Source organism: Salvelinus namaycush, chromosome 20 (genome assembly GCF_016432855.1).
Source record: "Salvelinus namaycush isolate Seneca chromosome 20, SaNama_1.0, whole genome shotgun sequence".
In the NCBI taxonomy this organism is placed as follows: Eukaryota; Metazoa; Chordata; class Actinopteri; order Salmoniformes; family Salmonidae; genus Salvelinus; species Salvelinus namaycush.
Genome location: NC_052326.1, coordinates 275,001 through 291,955, shown reverse-complemented (window position 1 = coordinate 291,955; position 16,955 = coordinate 275,001). Strand labels below are relative to the sequence as shown.

General features: G+C 42.1%; 2 protein-coding genes across 5 annotated transcripts in view; both read left to right on the top strand.

Moving 5' to 3' along the window:
- The first annotated feature begins 2,235 nt into the window (after positions 1-2,235).
- Positions 2,236-5,721, top strand: LOC120064936 (WD repeat-containing protein 82). Of its 4 annotated transcripts, none has more exons than XM_039015533.1 (9): positions 2,236-2,261; positions 3,361-3,458; positions 3,874-3,940; positions 4,111-4,210; positions 4,327-4,443; positions 4,636-4,791; positions 4,975-5,044; positions 5,247-5,389; positions 5,470-5,721. In XM_039015533.1, exons 1-9 carry the CDS (start codon positions 2,251-2,253, stop codon positions 5,497-5,499), a joined length of 792 nt encoding a protein of 263 aa, XP_038871461.1. In that variant the 5' UTR covers positions 2,236-2,250; the 3' UTR covers positions 5,500-5,721. The 4 variants fall into 4 exon arrangements, with proteins under 4 accessions (XP_038871461.1, XP_038871457.1, XP_038871458.1 ...); XM_039015529.1 differs by lacking the exon at positions 2,236-2,261 and adding an exon at positions 2,397-2,808; XM_039015530.1 differs by lacking the exon at positions 2,236-2,261 and adding an exon at positions 2,773-2,868.
- A 3,717-nt stretch (positions 5,722-9,438) lies between these two features.
- Positions 9,439-16,955, top strand: part of LOC120064935 (twinfilin-2-like) — a 15,384-nt gene continuing 7,867 nt past the window's right edge. Inside the window, exon 1 of the mRNA XM_039015528.1 lies at positions 9,439-9,751. Coding sequence (XP_038871456.1) covers positions 9,655-9,751 — 97 coding nt within the window. The 5' untranslated portion in view covers positions 9,439-9,654. The remainder of the gene's footprint in view (positions 9,752-16,955) is intronic.

Sequence of the window (16,955 nt, the reverse complement as noted above, 5' to 3'; positions counted from 1 at the left end):
AACCTAAGTGTATGTAACTTCAAACTTCAACTGTATATACTGTATTCTATTCGACTGTATTGTAGTCAATGTCCCCCTGACATTGCTCAATCTAATTTTAATATTTCTTAATTCCATTCTCATACTTAGATGTGTATATTGTCGAGAATCGTTTTTAGATACTGCTCCACTATTAGATACTACAGCGCTGTTGGAGCTAGGAACACAAGCATTTCGCTACACACGCAATAACATCTGCTAAATATGTGTATGTGACCAATAAAATTTGATTTGATGCAGATGTCGAAGCACGGTGGCTAGGAAAACTCTAGAATGGCAGGAACCCAAAAAGAAACCTAGAGAGGAACCAGGCTCTGAGGGGTGGCCAGCAATGTTCCCTCTAAACGGCGCCCGTGAAGTAGCCCAGAGACTGCCGCGCAGCTCCCTCGGGACTGACACGCAGAAATATCAGCCTACAGAGAGAAGCACAAGGTTGAACTTTACACAACTTTCTAGAGCAGTGGTCACTAACTGGGACTGGTCGATCTCCAAGGCATTCCTAGTCAATCGCCAAACATTTCTGTAAAAAAAAAATACGATAAAGCCTTGTGTTCCTATCTTATTTATTTTTTGTCTCGGGCTATTGCGGTAGGTGCACCCGATTCAGCTGCCCTGCGTGTCAGGTAGGCAAACTGTTGTCATTTTGTACTATTTAATGTGTCTGAAGGTACATACTCTGCCTTCCCGGTGGGCCCGGAGAGCAAATCAAGTGCACTATAGGCTTACCGTTGGCCAATCGGATGGCTCAGATGACTGTGTCTGCAGTAACGTAGCAGGCATAAAAGAAAGCTACAACAAAGTTGATACTGTGAGATTTCAAAACATTTAAAACCATTGCTAGAGAGAGACTGTCAACGAATACAGCAAAGAGCTGCTGTTTTTATGAGTGAGTTCATGTTTAAGTGATCCTCGTTTATTTGGTTAACTGATTTTTGTACTGCGATGGCCTTGGGTAGATGGAGGGAGTCTGGAAGGGCATCTAGGAATCTTTGAGTTGTCTTGAGAATTTATAAGCGCAGATTTTGATAAACCTTGGTTGGGGTCTGAGCAGATTGTTTGTTGCGATTGCAAATGTAATAAAATGGTGGCCAGGATTGTCCAGGATTATGAGGAAAAACACTTAGATCCACAATATTTATTCCACGGGACAAAACTAGATCCAGGGTGTGACTGTGACAATGCGTAGGTCCGGAGACATATTGAACAATACCCACTGAGACGATGATAGCTCCAAAAGCCTTTTGGAGTGGGTCTGTGGACTTTTCAGTGTGACTATTGAAGTCACCAAAAATGTGAGTTATATGCCATGACTACAAGGTCTGATAGGAATTCAGGGAACTCAGTGAGGAATGCTGTATATGGCCCAGGAGGCCTGTAAACTTACTGTTTATTTAGTACATATTTTCTTAAATGCACTGTTGGTTAAGGGCTTGTAAGTAAGCATTTCACGGTAAGGTCTACACTTGTTGTATTTGGGGCATGTGACAAATCAAATTTGATTTGAACCGTAGCTATAAAAAGTGATTGAGTAGGCAGCATAGATTTCATGACTAGAAGCTTTTAAAAGACACAAACACAGTAATTTTTTGTTGTAAATTTACATTTGCTGTCGTAAATGTTCCGCCTTTGCAGGGTGCTGGGGAGATATGGTCACTAGTGTAATCAGGAGGAGAGGCCTCATTTAACACAGTAAATGAATCAGGCTTGAGCCATGTTTCAGTCAGGCCAATCACATCAAGGTTATGATCAGTGATTAGTTAATTAACTACGACTGCCTTGGAAGTGAGGGATCTAACATTTAAGTAGTCCTGTTTTGAGATATTATCACAATCTCTTTCAATAACGACAGGAATGGTCTTTATTCCAGTGAGATTGCTAAAACGAACACAGCCATTTTAAGTTTTGCCCGACCTAGATCGAGGCACAGAGACAAACTCAATGGGGAAAGCTGAGCTGACTACAATGTTCATGCAGGAACCAATGAGATGCTCGAGGGGGTGGTGTTCATGAAGGAACCAATCGGATGCCCAGGTCCAGAACAAATTCAAGGAAACGTACAATATTATACAGAGCTATGAGTGCATGTAACTCCCTTTCAAAAGTTGCGAAAAAGAAGGGTCTGCAATCATTTTCCGAAAGCAATGACTGCAAACTCACCTGCATTGTTACTTCATTTATTCTTGATTTGACAGGCACCGCGCGGGTTATTGTATGTCGGATAAGTTAGTTACAATTATTGTCAATATGTGTATTTAAAAATATTTCTCTGCTCGCTTTTTTTTTTTCTTTTTCTGTGCTCTTTTCTTGTCCAGACTAGCGATTGGTTGTGCGCGAAACATGAACTGACTACCGCGATAGTTGTTGTATGTATCGCGAGAGTTATTGATGCGCGTGTTTGTGGAATTTGCGCGAGGCCGACGTGTCGAAGGCGGTGCTTTTCCATGACTCGGACGAGTATCCCAGGCGGGCTTTCTTTAACATTTTTGAAACGTTAAGTTCTATTTACATAATAGTAACGATTGTATTTTAAAAAGCACTGAAATAGATTCTCAAATATTACATTCAGTAAAAAACGAGGGTCTGCGCCCCCTCAAGCAAAGAGGCCATCATGAAGCTGACGGACAATGTGCTGCGGAGCTTCAGGGTTGCAAAGGTTTTCCGGGAAAATTCAGACAAAATCAATTGTTTTGATTTCAGCTCAAACGGCGAAACCATCATTTCTAGCAGCGACGACGACTCCCTAGTTTTATACGACTGCCAGGAGGGAAAGTAAGACATACATGAAATGAATTTAAATCGACTGATTTTGCCGCACTGCATGTTATTACGGTAGGCCGACCTATGTGCTGTAGTTAACATCTGTTCCGCTAGTTGTAGTGAGGCCTACTGCGTAATGCACAATCCTCGGGCTCGAGTTCAGAAGCTAGTAGAGTTTGAGAGGATTTATGTCTGGCTTGGTAGATCGGTAACAAAACTATGACTTGTATTTCATCTAATTTTCACACAAGCGTGTTAGGTGTATTATTGTGTCCGTAGTCGACGTAAACAACAAAACAAAAAAAACGTGTTAGTCCAGATATTTGTGGCAATTGTTACCCGCTTATTAAGATTGTCTGATTGAGGGGTTGGGTTAAATGCGGAAGACACATTTCGGTTGAATGCATTCAGTTGCGCAACTGACTAGGAATCCCCTTTCACTGCCCCTTTTTCATACCTTTATGTTATGGGGATTTTAAGATGTACATTGGCTTTACTAGAAGTTTCTGTGCCAGCAATCTAATGTTGTTATTTTGTTTCTTTCTCCATCCTGTGCTGGTCCAGACCCAAGCGGACCCTCTATAGTAAGAAGTATGGAGTGGATCTGATTAGATACACACATGCAGCCAACACTGTGGTCTACAGCTCCAACAAAATTGATGGTATGTTAGTGCGAAGAGGAGATTTGTAATCAGGCTCTTTTAAATAAGCAGTTGTCCATGTAATTATTGTCTTGCATCTTTTAGGAGTTACTTATTGTGTTCATGTTGAAGATTGTTCTCGTGAATTTCCCGACAGCCTGACCGTGTTGACCTCCGCCTGAGGCGCTCGGCCAAGCTCACCCTGGTCTGAGGTAGTTGTTTGTACAGTTTGAGGGTCTGTGATTCTGCCCAATACAGGAGCTAACTGTACAAGCCACTGCCTTGCCTAGGGTGGAGCCCACTCATCCAACCTGCCCAGTGCCAATTGCCTCCAGGATCGGTAGCTCTACTTGCTCTTTAGTGGTGTGGTGATTAATTGAAATGCCATGCTGTCTTGTCTTCTGCCCATAACCCATAACTGTTGTGATCATTGCAGACACTATTCGGTACCTCTCCCTCCATGACAACAAGTACATCCGGTACTTTCCTGGACACAACAAAAGGTGAGGACTGAAGCAGAGAGACCCAATGGGCTGAGGGATAGTTTAGGCTGCATTACTGTACTATTTTTTAACTATTGTTTGTATAACCATTTATTTTTTATATATAAATATCAGGTGTTAATTTCATCATGGTAGATGTTTCTGTACCTTTAACTTGAATGTTGTTTCAGAGTGACGTCTCTCTCCATGTCCCCTGTGGATGACACGTTTATCTCAGGATCTTTAGACAAGACAATCCGGCTATGGGATCTGCGGTCTCCAAACTGCCAGGTTGGTTCCCTTCTCTAATTCTCCTTGACATTGCAGATCAATTTACTCTAGATAGACTCTAATTGTGCTGGATTAAATGTGCCTTTCCTCTCTCTTTCTCTCCATCACACTACCAGGGCCTGATGCACCTACAGGGGAAGCCAGTTTGCTCATTTGATCCGGAGGGTCTGATCTTTGCTGCTGGCGTGAACTCGGAGATGGTCAAACTGTACGACCTGCGGTCCTTTGACAAGGTTAGTCATTTCAGGACTATAACTATTTGGAGTTTTTAGGAAAGGATGTGGTACAGATGGTGGCGTATTCTCTGTTTTGTGTGTTCTATTTCTGTGTGTTTGTGTTGGTTGTTTGTATTTAAAGCTTCGGGTTGGGGGCCAGTGGTAGATGGCTGTCTTCAGAGCGTTTTTGTTTTGTTTGCTTCTCAATAGGGTCCTTTTGCTACCTTCAAGCTACAGTACGACCGTACGTGTGAGTGGACAGGACTCAAGTTCAGCAACGATGGGAAGCTCATCCTTGTCTCAACCAATGGGGGTGCTCTCCGCCTCCTCGACGCCTTCAAGGGAGCTGTGATGCATTCGTTTGGGGTGCGAGATCATACACATTTATAGACACTTAAAATCATGACTGACACTGTTGGATACTCTTGATATAGATTTAACACCAACAGCAAGTTGTACGAGACGTAAATGTTTATTAGTAAATGGATATTGTCATGCAATACAAGAGAGATGACCAGCCTATATTTATAGAAGCTCTCTGTCCTGTAGGGCTACAACAACAGCAAAGCTGTGACGCTGGAGGCCTCCTTCACTCCTGATTCTCAGTTCATTATGATTGGTAAGTCCACACAGACTGGGTAGGTGAGGTGACAGGCTCTATGTTCTGTAAAGTAAGACGGGACAGTTCCAATTGTCTTCCCATTCTACCACAGTATTGTTTGTTAGTAGTTATTTGAAACTGCAAATTAAACCTAACCTAAAAACAGTCTAGTTCTGCTCCCTCTGGTTTTTCCGTGGTCTGACGGTTGGTTGTTTCTCAGGCTCTGAGGATGGGAAGGTCCATGTTTGGAATGCAGAGAGTGGGATGAAGGTGGCTGTTCTGGATGGGAAGCACACGGGTCCCGTCACCTGCCTTCAGTTCAACCCCAAATTTATGACTTTTGCTAGTGCTTGTTCAAACATGGTAAGATTACTTGGGTTGAATGCACACCAATTTCACATATAGTACATGAATGCTCAGTAAGTCTGTTTTGTCCTCTGCAGGCATTCTGGCTGCCCACCATTGACGATTGATTGAGAGAGAAACGCTCTGAGTGGGTCACTGATGGAGGCCACAGGCGAAGTGAGATCCCATTTAAAACCAGCAGGTGTCAGCACATCCAGCTCTAGGACAATATTTCTATGGCGTGTGTGGTAAATCAAGTTGATTGTAAATATGTAGGACTTCAGGTATATAAATGGTCTGATTTTCTGTTCTTTTATACGTGTAACATTAAATATGTTTTCATTTTCTAACAAGTGTCTGTCGGTGTGTGAATGAATGGTGAAATGTGTGTCCGTTCATGTTCCTAAACAGAGGTTCTACCTTAATCTCACGTGGAAAGATTGTGCATGTAAACTGAGACAATCTGTTGGGACTGAATGGGATGCATAGGATTTGAGCAGCAGTAGTTTTTCATAACATTTTTATGTTTGGGTTTTTCGTCACTGGTTATTTGGACAAATCATGATTTCACAGGTGTTATCATCTTCTGAAGGGGATGGAACATTCGGCCCATTACTTGCAGAGAGGGGGTGGAGCGCCTCGGTTCAGTTCCGCTCCTCGTTCTAGAATTTCATGAATCCCTTAACATGTATGGACCCAGAACTTAATTGAGCAGCTGACCAATTCCGTGAGACTTTAGTTCTGGGTTAACCAAGATTACTTCTACCTATACACTGTCAGTGAACAACACATCATTAGCACAGTTGGTGATATAATGTACTAGCACAGTACATTTCTAATGGTAAGTGAAAGGGGATACTGTACCTAGTCAATTGCGCTAAAGGTGCAGGGGGCTGCCTTAATTGAAGTCCACGACATTGGTGGCCGGTGAGCAGTTGTTGGGCGTTAACTGTCTTGCTCAAGGGTAAAACAGCAGATTTTTCTACCTTGCCGGCTTGGAGATTTGAACCGGTGACTTTTATGTTATTGACCCAATACTCTTAACCGCTAGGCTGCCTGGAGTGAAGTGTGTATGTCTGTAGACTCGTATCAACTGATTGGTTAATATCTACAGGAGGGTGTGCTCAGCTGGTGAAGTGTTGTTTTACATTACATTTAAATTGACATAAGTCATTTAGCAGACGCTCTTATCCAGAGCGACTTACAAGTACATACATTCATACTTTTTTGTACTGGTCCCCCGTGGGAATCGAACCCACAACCCTGGCGTTGCAAGCGCCATGCTCTACCAACTGAGCTACATGGGACTTATGTGTATGAATGCTTTACCTCTGGCACAATCTGCCCTTTGGGTAAACAATCTAAGGTTCACATATTATTCAATAGCCCCTCCCTCCATACCTGCACAAACACTCAAAGGGTGGTGCACATTACTGAAGTTATGGAAGTATGACAAAGCAAGCAGGGACATGGGAATGATTAACCCACCAAGTCATAAAAGTCTACTGAAAGCCCCTGAAGTAAGGCCACTGGGCCAAAGATGAGATAAAAGTATCCATGTGCCCACAGAGAAACTCAACCTTTCTAGTGGTGATTTTTTTTTTTAAACACAAGATTTACATTAGACTGCATTATCACTGTCTTCTTGGAAAGGAGCATGTCTACCTTTGAACAATGTCAATTGGCGATGCTCTGAAAGCTGCGGTTTGACGTCACAGATGTGGAAATTGACTATAGCTGTTTGCTGCAACAAACTAGAAAGAGGTCTTGTGAAGTGGGAAATGAAAATGTACAATTAACGCGTGCTTGGGATGCTTAATTTTCTAACTGCATCTACTAGTAATGGTATTATGAGACGTTTCAGGGAATTGGAATGTAGGGTTCTTGAAATGGTTTCTAACTGCAGGCCAGTTTTTCAGAACATTGAATTAAAATTGTGTTCTAGTATTGTTCTAATTACTGTGTCCCCACATTTTTCTCAACTACTTGTGGCGAGAACACAGTGCACTACAACCAAGTTCTTTTCACAAAAAGATAATGTATATTCTTCATTATTGAACTAACTAATTACTTCAATTCCACTTTTTTTAACAAGCCATGAAATACATGATCTCAATGTTCCTAATAAAAAAATATACTGTTACCAAAATGTTTTGTACAGTGGGTTCTATTACAACAATGCTCTTATATACTTTGGTTTGATTTTGACAGTCCACACAAAAGAAACTGTCATTCAAAAACAAAATCCTTCCTGGCCCATTCAAGAGACGTGCGTGAGTAGAAGAGGATGTACACAATGTACAAAATATTATGAAAACCTGCTCTTTCCATGACAGACGGACCAGGTGAAAGCTATGATCCCTTATTGATGTCACCTGTTAAATCCATGTCAATCAGTGTAGATGAAGGGAAGGAGACAGGTTAAAAAAATATTTTTAAGCCTTGAGACAATTGAGACATGGATTGTGTATGTGTGCCATTGAGGGTGATTGAGCAAGAAAATATTTAAGTGCCTTTGTACGAGGTAAGGTAGTAGGTGCCAGGCGCACTGGTTTCAGTCTCAAGAACTGCAATGCTGCTGGGTTTTTCATGCTAAAACAGTTTCCCATGTGTATCAAGAATGGTCCACCACCCAAAGGACATCCAGCCGACTTCACACAACTGTGGGAAGCATTGGAGCCAACATTGGCCAGCATCCCTGTGGAACGCTTTTGACACCTTGTAGAGTCCATGCCCCCACAAATTGAGGCTGTTGTGAGGGCAAAAGGGACTGCAACTAAATATTAGGAAGGTGTTCCTAATGTTTTTTACATTCAGTGTATAGTTCAATCCAAACTGTCTAACGATACTCATGACAAAACCTGACTGTTGATTGCACCTCATGAGTCTGACAACACCTGTATCAGAAACTCACATAACAGTTTCACTTTCACAGTTAAACATAACATAATTAAATGCAAGGGGGCTTTTTATTTTCTGATAATCCATTCAGTGTATCTTTTCAGTAGAGCACACACTTTGACGTCTTCTATAAAAGGTGAGCTTAAAAAACAGTAACTAGTTACATGCATAAACCACTGTGGAGAGTTCATGCAGGTGTCTCAGGAGAGACTAACACTCAAATGGCCGGAACACACTGTGACGTTCATAGGTCCATCCATGAGCTGAGGTGTCCAGAAGAAAGACAGCCATAACGTTTCCAATTGATGAACAGGATTTCACTCAACACATGATCATTTTGATCTGGTTTAAACAATTTAAAAAAACATGGATCCTGGACATACAGTAGCAAATAAACTGTGATAGAATGCTGTTAATATTCATGGGATTCTTTTATGATCTGAATTCCTTTCGGTATTGGACAACCACGCACCAGGGAATGGCCTGCCGCAGCTGAACTTAGCACAGCTCTTTATGTCACAGGGGTCATATTCATTGATTTGACCAAGGCCTTTGGTCTAGTTGGTATCTCATTCTCTTAGATAAACTGAACATACTTGGGTTGGCCCAAAGGCTTTGGAAATGGTTTTCTAGGTAATAATAGAAATCAGTGTTACAAAAGGAGGGCATTAAGTTCAATCACCGGGAAATATAATTAACGGGTGTGCCGTTATATTCAATACTTGGACCATTGTTATTCTTCATTGTTGTTAACTGTGCATTAACACAAATGTTCCCTTGTGACAGTGTGCCATAAACATACCATACATGTCTACCAAAGACATATCTTTGTCGGTCTTTGTCATGGGAATCCTCAGTCCTCCAACCACTTCTCTCCAGTGCACCAAATCACATTTAAATATAGTTGAAAACCCTTTAACAGAAATGTCACTGGGTCAGGGGCTCAGGTGAGTGTGATTATAAGGTTTTCGTGTCACTTTTTCGTCTCTCAAGCAGACCATGGTGGGGTGGGGGTGGGGAGGCAGACGCCCAAGGCTGGACAGTCAGTGGCAGCTAAATTTGGGAGAGAGGGGATCAGGTTCCCTCTCTGAACGCACATGATCCTGCCCCAGTTACTCGAGCTGTGTCCCCCTCTCAAACTGTCCCACTCACTCAAAGACCTCATACACTCACGCAGCGATTTCAGACACTTAGACCAGTGTTTCGTCACACAGGCTTTATCAGCGCTTTTATTGCCACAGGTTATCCCATTGTGTCTCTCTTTGTCTGGGCTGAATCTCCACCGTCCGCTCTGGGACTTGGCTTGGCTCTACCGTCTCTGTCTCTCAACCCCTCCCCCCTACAGCACCCAGAGGGTGGGACAGACTTCTTGCTGACCCACAATGTTTCTGGTTCTTGTTGTGACGCCGGAACTAAGGGAGTTCTTGGCCAGAGCAAGGGGTGGAGCTGTCCGCCTCATCCAGGTGCGGATCCAGGACGGTGAGTAACCCAGGGGACAGTGGTTGGGTCAGGAGGCAGGGGCGGGAGGGAGGGATATTGGCAGGACAGGAGGGATCTTGGCAGGACAGGTGGGATCTTGGTCAGGCAGAGTTGACATAAGATTTATATTAAATTGATAACTTTAATTATTTCACCTATTATGTGATTAAATTGTTCTAACTGTGTGTTTGTATTAGGATGTGTGTATTTGTGAAGGTGTGTGTGAGAGTTAACCCAAAAATCGAATCAAATTTTATTTGTCACATGCCCCGAATACAACAGGTGTAGACTTTACCGTGAAAGGCTTACTTACAGGCCCTTCCCAATGATGCAGAGTTAAAAATAGTAACTCAATAAAATACACAAGAATGAAGCTATATACAGGAAGTACCATATCACTGTGCAGGGGTACAATGTATTTGAGGTAGATATGTACATGAAGGCAGGGTAAAGTGACTAGGCATCAGGATAGATAATAATAAGGTATTTGAGGTAGATATGTACATGAAGGCAGGGTAAAGTGACTAGGCATCAGGATAGATAATAATAAGGTATTTGAGGTAGATATGTACATGAAGGCAGAGTAAAGTGACTAGGCATCAGGATAGATAATAATAAGGTATTTGAGGTAGATATGTACATGAAGGCAGGGTAAAGTGACTAAACATCAGGATAGATAATAATAAGGTATTTGAGGTAGATATGTACATGAAGGCAGAGTAAAGTGACTAGGCATCAGGATAGATAATAATAAGGTATTTGAGGTAGATATGTACATGAAGGCAGGGTAAAGTGACTAGGCATCAGGATAGATAATAATAAGGTATTTGAGGTAGATATGTACATGAAGGCAGAGTAAAGTGACTAGGCATCAGGATAGATAATAATAAGGTATTTGAGGTAGATATGTACATGAAGGCAGGGTAAAGTGACTAGGCATCAGGATAGATAATAATAACAGTAAAAGAAAGAACAGCAGCCGCGCGTGTGTGTGTGGGTGTGCGGTGTCGGTATGCATGTGTGTGCGCGCGCGTGTGTGTGTGTGTGTGAGTTTGTGTGAGAGTGTCAGTGTAGTGTGTGCGAGTGTATAGTATTGTGAGTGTGCATAGGTAGGGTCAATACAGATAGACGGGTAACCATTTGATTAACAATATAGCTGTCTAATGGCTTTGGGGTAGAAGCTGTCTCGGGAACCTTCTGGTCCGACAGATGATGCTCTGGTACTGTATGCCCGATGGTAGCATAGTGAACAGTCTTGGGCTTGGGTGGCTGAAGGCTTTGTCAATTTTTTAGGCCTTCCTCTGACACCGCCTGGTATGTTGTTTGTTGTTCTGCTGTTCAGTCCCTTGATTGTGTGTATGATGCTAATGGAGATGTCATTGAGTTGAACAAAAAACAAACATTTCACAATGTGTTGGGTAACTGAGGCCACATGTGTTTGGTCAGATGATGCATTCAGTCTGATGAAAGGGATTGCAAGAGAGACTGACAGCTTTACTCAACTTTGTAATGGTTGGCATGTTGTCAAGGTTTATATGATCCAGTTGAGATATGAAGTTACATTGAACTCTCATTCGGAAGGGTTATGGAAAATATGGAGTCACTGTCTAATGATGCCCATGACAAAACCTGTTGATTGCACCTCAGCACCTGAGGTGCAATCAATGAATATAACATTCATTAGTCATCATGATTTGTTTTCCAATAAGAATTACCACATAGTTAGTGCAGCTGTTCATTAGCTGTGTGAAAGGCATTCACTCTATGTGCCAGACTGTGCATGTGTGAAACAGACCATGAGGCAACAGGACATTTCATGATGTACATCTGGGATGTTTACATCTTGTTTGGACATCTTGTCTGGGCCTACTGACACTCTATCTGGGCCATTTGTCATATTGTAGTAATCTGAGATTTTCTGACTGATATGGATGTGGTGTCTGGCTCTTTTTTGGGTTGTCTCTGAGTAGTTTAAGGGCTGTGTCTAGACTCTGATGTCTGGGCCTGTTTCCAGGAGGCCTATGGGCCAACAGTCAGGCAAGTATTTTTTTATTTATTTTTATTTCACCTTTAAAACCCGTCATTGTAAATAAGAATTTGTTCTTAACTGACTTGCTTCATATAAAGGTGAAATAAAAATAAATAAAAAATAAGTGTGTGCCGCCCTATGGTACTCCCAATCACGACCAGATGTGATACAGCCTGGAATTGAACCAGAGACTGTAGTGATGCCTCTTGCACTGAGATGCAGTGCCTTAGACCGCTGCGCCACTCTGGAGCCCAGTATGCAAGAGGGGTACAGTGACACTGTCTTAAAAGCTTTTCTGGATTGTTTTTTACATCCTGTTTGAGGTCTCCTGTCTGTCTGCTGCTTTTTGGGGCTGTTACTGGTCTATTGGTCTTTTTGGGGCTATTACTGGGCTTTTGGTCTTTTTGGGGCTGTTACTGGGCTTTTGGTCTTTTTGGGGCTGTCACTGGGCTATTGGTCTTTTTGGGGCTGTTACTGGGCTATTGGTCTTTTTGGGGCTGTTACTGGGCTATTGGTCTTTTTGGGGCTGTCACTGGGCTTTTGGTCTTTTTGGGGCTGTCACTGGGCTATTGGTCTTTTTGGGGCTGTCACTGGGCTATTGGTCTTTTTGGGGCTGTTACTGGGCTATTGGTCTTTTTGGGGCTGTTACTGGGCTATTGGTCTTTTTGGGGCTGTTACTGGGCTATTGGTCTTTTTGGGGCTGTTACTGGGCTATTGGTCTTTTTGGGGCTGTCACTGGGCTATTGTTCTTTTTGGGGCTGTCACTGGGATATTGGGCTTTTTGGGGCTGTTACTGGGATATTGGGATTTTTGGGGCTGTCACTGGGCTATTAGGCTCTTTGGGGCTGTCACTGGGCTATTGGGCTTTTTGGGGCTGTCACTGGGCTATTGGGCTTTTTGGGGCTGTCACTGGGCTATTGGGCTCTTTGGGGCTGTCACTGAGCTAATCGGCTGATAGGCATACATGGAGTGGTACCATGTTGTATCCCGGTGTTCACTCATGTTTTCATGCCAATGTTGAAAGAGAATATCTTACATTGTCGTCACCCTGTGCGCTGGCTAAGTATGTCATTTGTGTTTCTGTTATCTCATTGACTAGTTTCATAGGTCACATGATCTCTCAGTAGTCTGGTATCCTTAGCAGTGTTGTGTTCGAGACCACCTAAAGCGAGACCGATTCAAGACCAAGACCAGAGCAAATCAAGTCCGAGTCAAGACCAAGACCGGAGGGGGCCGAGACCGAGTCAAGACCGAGATGGGGCCAATTCAAGACCATGATTGTAATTTAGTCAAATCATCAACATAATAAGAGTAAAAAATGTCCAGTATTTATGTGTTCACATTTCAGAACAACGTATGGATTCTTCAAAAAAATGCATGCCGAGGGAAAATTACTAACCCAAACATAGTGGGGAACAATGGGCCTTCTGCGCCTTCAGAGAAGGGCTAACACGGAACTCAAACCGGCTGCGCGCGTGCGCCATTGTGCACCATCGTGCATACATTTATTTTGTCCCCCCACATCAAACGCGATCACGACATTGGACAGGTCGAAAAGCATTAAACATTTATGGCAATTTAGCTAGCTAGCTTGCACTTGCTAGCTAATTTGTCCTATTTAGCTAGCTTGCTGTTACTAGCTAATTTGTCCTGGGATATAAACATTTAGTTGTTATTTTACCTGAAATGCACAAGGTCCTCTACTCCACCAAATTAATCCACACATAAAACGGTCAACCGAATCGTTTCTAGTCATCTCTCCTCCTTCCAGGCTTTTTCTTCTCGACTTTATATTGCGATTGGCAACTTTCATAAATTAGGTGCATTACCACCACCGACCTTGTTTGTCTTTCAGTCACCCACGTGGGTATAACCAATGAGGAGATGGCACGTGGGTACCTGCTTCTATAAACCAATGAGGAGATGGGAGAGGCAGGACTTGCAGCGCGATCTGCATCACAAATAGAACTGACTTCTATTTTAGCCCTTGGCAATGCAGACGCTCGTTGACTCGAGCGAGCAGTATGGGTGCAATAATTGAATAATATAGATTTCTAAATGTATTTTATTTTGCAACGCTCGCACACGTGACGCGAGCGGTGTAGTCAGCCTGTAAGGTTTAAAAATATATATATTATTAGATTATTATTTTCAATGGTGTTCTGATTTAATCTCTTCCATTTGTGCTTGGAAAGGAAACAGTAACACTGAAGAGAAAAAAATATCCAGTCAGGATTTTTCTTTGCTGGTCTCTGGGGAGATAAATCTAGTTAGCTAAGTCAGCCATTGGCTAGGCCATCAGAAGCTACAGTAGATAAAGATACCTTTATCTACTGTAGGTATTAGGGCAACATTTTGGAGTGACAGTGGAATCAACCAATCACATTTTGACTTAATGTGTGGAACCGTTTTTACAAAAATGTATGCAAACTTCTAACATTCTTGAAGGCCAACAGGTCACTGCGCAATAGCGAGCAGTAGTTTTCCCACAGTCTACCTAGCTAGCTAGCTTTTGTTGTCAGCTAGTTTGCAGCGGCTGCAGCAGGTGTTATCAAAGAGGATGTTGTTGCTAATTTGTTAGCTTCTCCCTTTTCAAGAATAACTTTCAACAAGAAGTTAAGTTTCAAATTATTATCATCTGGTGAGTGGAACTGTGGGGTTTTTTTTGCAGCGCGCTTGCTGTTGTTAGCCATCTCTTTGAAAATAACTTGTGTGAAACATTGTTGCATTTAAAGTGGGACTGACAGCATTTTAGCAACATGAATCTGATTAAAATATGTTCATATACACCCCTAGAAAGAATGTGACAAAATCTGAACAAACAACCACTTAAATGGTCATTTCCACATTTTCATAAATTCTTAATGTTTGGGAATTACGTGTACTAAGACATTTGTGAAAATTCTATAGCAATATAGAGTGGGAAAGTGGCCGTGCGTTTGGACAACTAATAGACACTGCAGTAAATAAAACCGAATATAAACATGTCTTGTCCAGGATCGGAGTCTACATCAGAGCCACAGTAGGCTTGCCATCATTTACATTGAACTGAACTGTGTGTTCACAGGTAGTTGCAACAGCATGGCTTTAGATCATTAGAACGCATTCACCAAAAGCCACAAAATACACCTGAATGGATTTCTGCAAATATATAAACATCTTACATTTGGGAACTTTACAGTCCTATTGAACAAACAACCATGAAAAGGTAGGCTCTCTCTGCCTCAGTTATGCACATCAACAACAACATCAGCAAGATGAGCTCAAATCTAACGAAGGAACATTAGATAAACCCTCTCAAACTTTTTCAGCTAGTTGGCTGTCAAAATTGCAACAACACTAAACAATAGATTCATTGCACTATAATGGTGACAAACGGTGGCCACAAACTGTTTGGGCCTACACATAAAGCTGTCCCAACAGCAGAGTCTCAACAGCAGTCTCAATAATTTACCACTGCTACACCTGGATATCAGCGGAGCCTTGTCTGACAGCGAAACAGTTCATTCAACCTCATTTACTGCATTTAAAAAAACATAGCTGACATGGCTGACTTGCTTAAACAAATGTGGTTTCTACCGACAATTGAGATGTACAAACTATGGCATAAGGGGACGACAAGTGGATAAGAGGCCATCCGTAATTTTGATTAAGACATTAATGAGCGAGCTAGGATGGACTTGGTCAATTTAACTATATGTTCAGCACTTTTGAAATGTACAACGACAGAATTCGAAACATGGGCCTTTCTTACAGTATTCTCCCTGTACACCAAGTCAGAACCGTAGGATAAATATATTTGATTATTACATTTCTCTAAAACAGGCTATAGGCTACATGTGCACCACCAAGTAAGAACAGTAAGCTAGGGGGGCAAAGGGACCAGATTATTAGGTAGAGGCACATGGGCTACTAACAGCTTACTAGACAACATACACTTAGTATTACTTTCTTAGCTACAGTATACATATCTCCTTGGAATATTACATAATTTATGCAGCAACATGCAATACATTTTTGGATTTACCTTGTTGTGCTGTGCTCACTTGAGCAGGAAGGTGGCGCGGCGGTCCTTCGTGGGCAAATTTTGTCATTAAACTTTGTCATCAAAGTCTGGCATTCAACTGGGAACTTGGAAAAAAAACAAGGTCGAATCATGATGACGTCGGTGATCTTCAGGTCAGAGCTCTAGAAAGAGGCCCAGGTTCCCGACTTGCAATTTCGAGTTGGATGACCGTTCAAAACTTATATTCCTATTCAGAGCAATTTTTTTTTCAGAGTTCTCAGTTGTCTTGAACTGACTGAAGTCTGAGATTTCCCACTTCCAAGTTTCCAGTTGTTTTGAGCGTGGCAGAAGTCATGCTGGATTGACAGCATGGCCAATGTTAATCTTTATCCTTTTAAGCTTGGAAAAGAGACCCTTAAACCCAGGCTTGGACCACACACCCACTCCACTGAATAGCAGGCTAGTGATTGATTTGCAATGCTTGCAGTTAGCCACTGATTCCTTCCAAACCACTCATTGTTGATTTTGCGATTTCAAACTTGTTGTGTAATGTTTATGTCCAATGGCCAATGAGCACTGATATGTTGTATTATTAATTTCTCTTCATTATTTCTCTTCATATGACAAGGATTGAAAAGGATTTGCCAGTAGATTGTCAACTTGATTCATGATGATGACTGCTAGCTTGCTAGATAAGATTATGAAAATATGATGTTGACATGATCAGTCCAATCAAATCACGGTAGATATAACGTGATTTGACGTCATTTTATCTGTGGCCAATGACCTTGAGCCTTCTTGGATGGAGACTTCTAATGTAACTCAAGCCCCAAGGGGGCTTGAATTTTTTAGCTCTACCCGTAGATTTTGCGGTGAATTAGTATCCCCATGAGTGACAGAACACTGAGCCAATCACGGCACAACTAGAGAACATCACCAACCCCTACCCTCTGTATTTTCCGCTGGCTGCCCCACCCCGACAGAAAGCACTGAGCTAGGCTGAAACACCTGCATTTTGGAGCTGCCTTACTCAAGAAAGCAAAAAAAATACCAAGTTTGTATGTGGCTTTATTAGCTCAATTATTCTTACATTTTTTTATATTGTTTGCAAACTGATATGTGACACGTATTAATGCCAAAATAACATGCAAAACAAGTGGGTCTCTGCT

Excerpts from the sequence above, each read along its gene's own strand:
- LOC120064936 (XM_039015529.1), top strand. The coding sequence starts at position 2,648 with ATGAAGCTGACGGACAATGTGCTGCGGAGCTTCAGGGTTGCAAAGGTT. Across the intron at positions 4,792-4,974 it reads CTGTGATGCATTCGTTTGGG|GGCTACAACAACAGCAAAGC; the intron begins GTGCGAGATCAT and ends TCTGTCCTGTAG. Across the intron at positions 5,045-5,246 it reads TTCTCAGTTCATTATGATTG|GCTCTGAGGATGGGAAGGTC; the intron begins GTAAGTCCACAC and ends GTTGTTTCTCAG.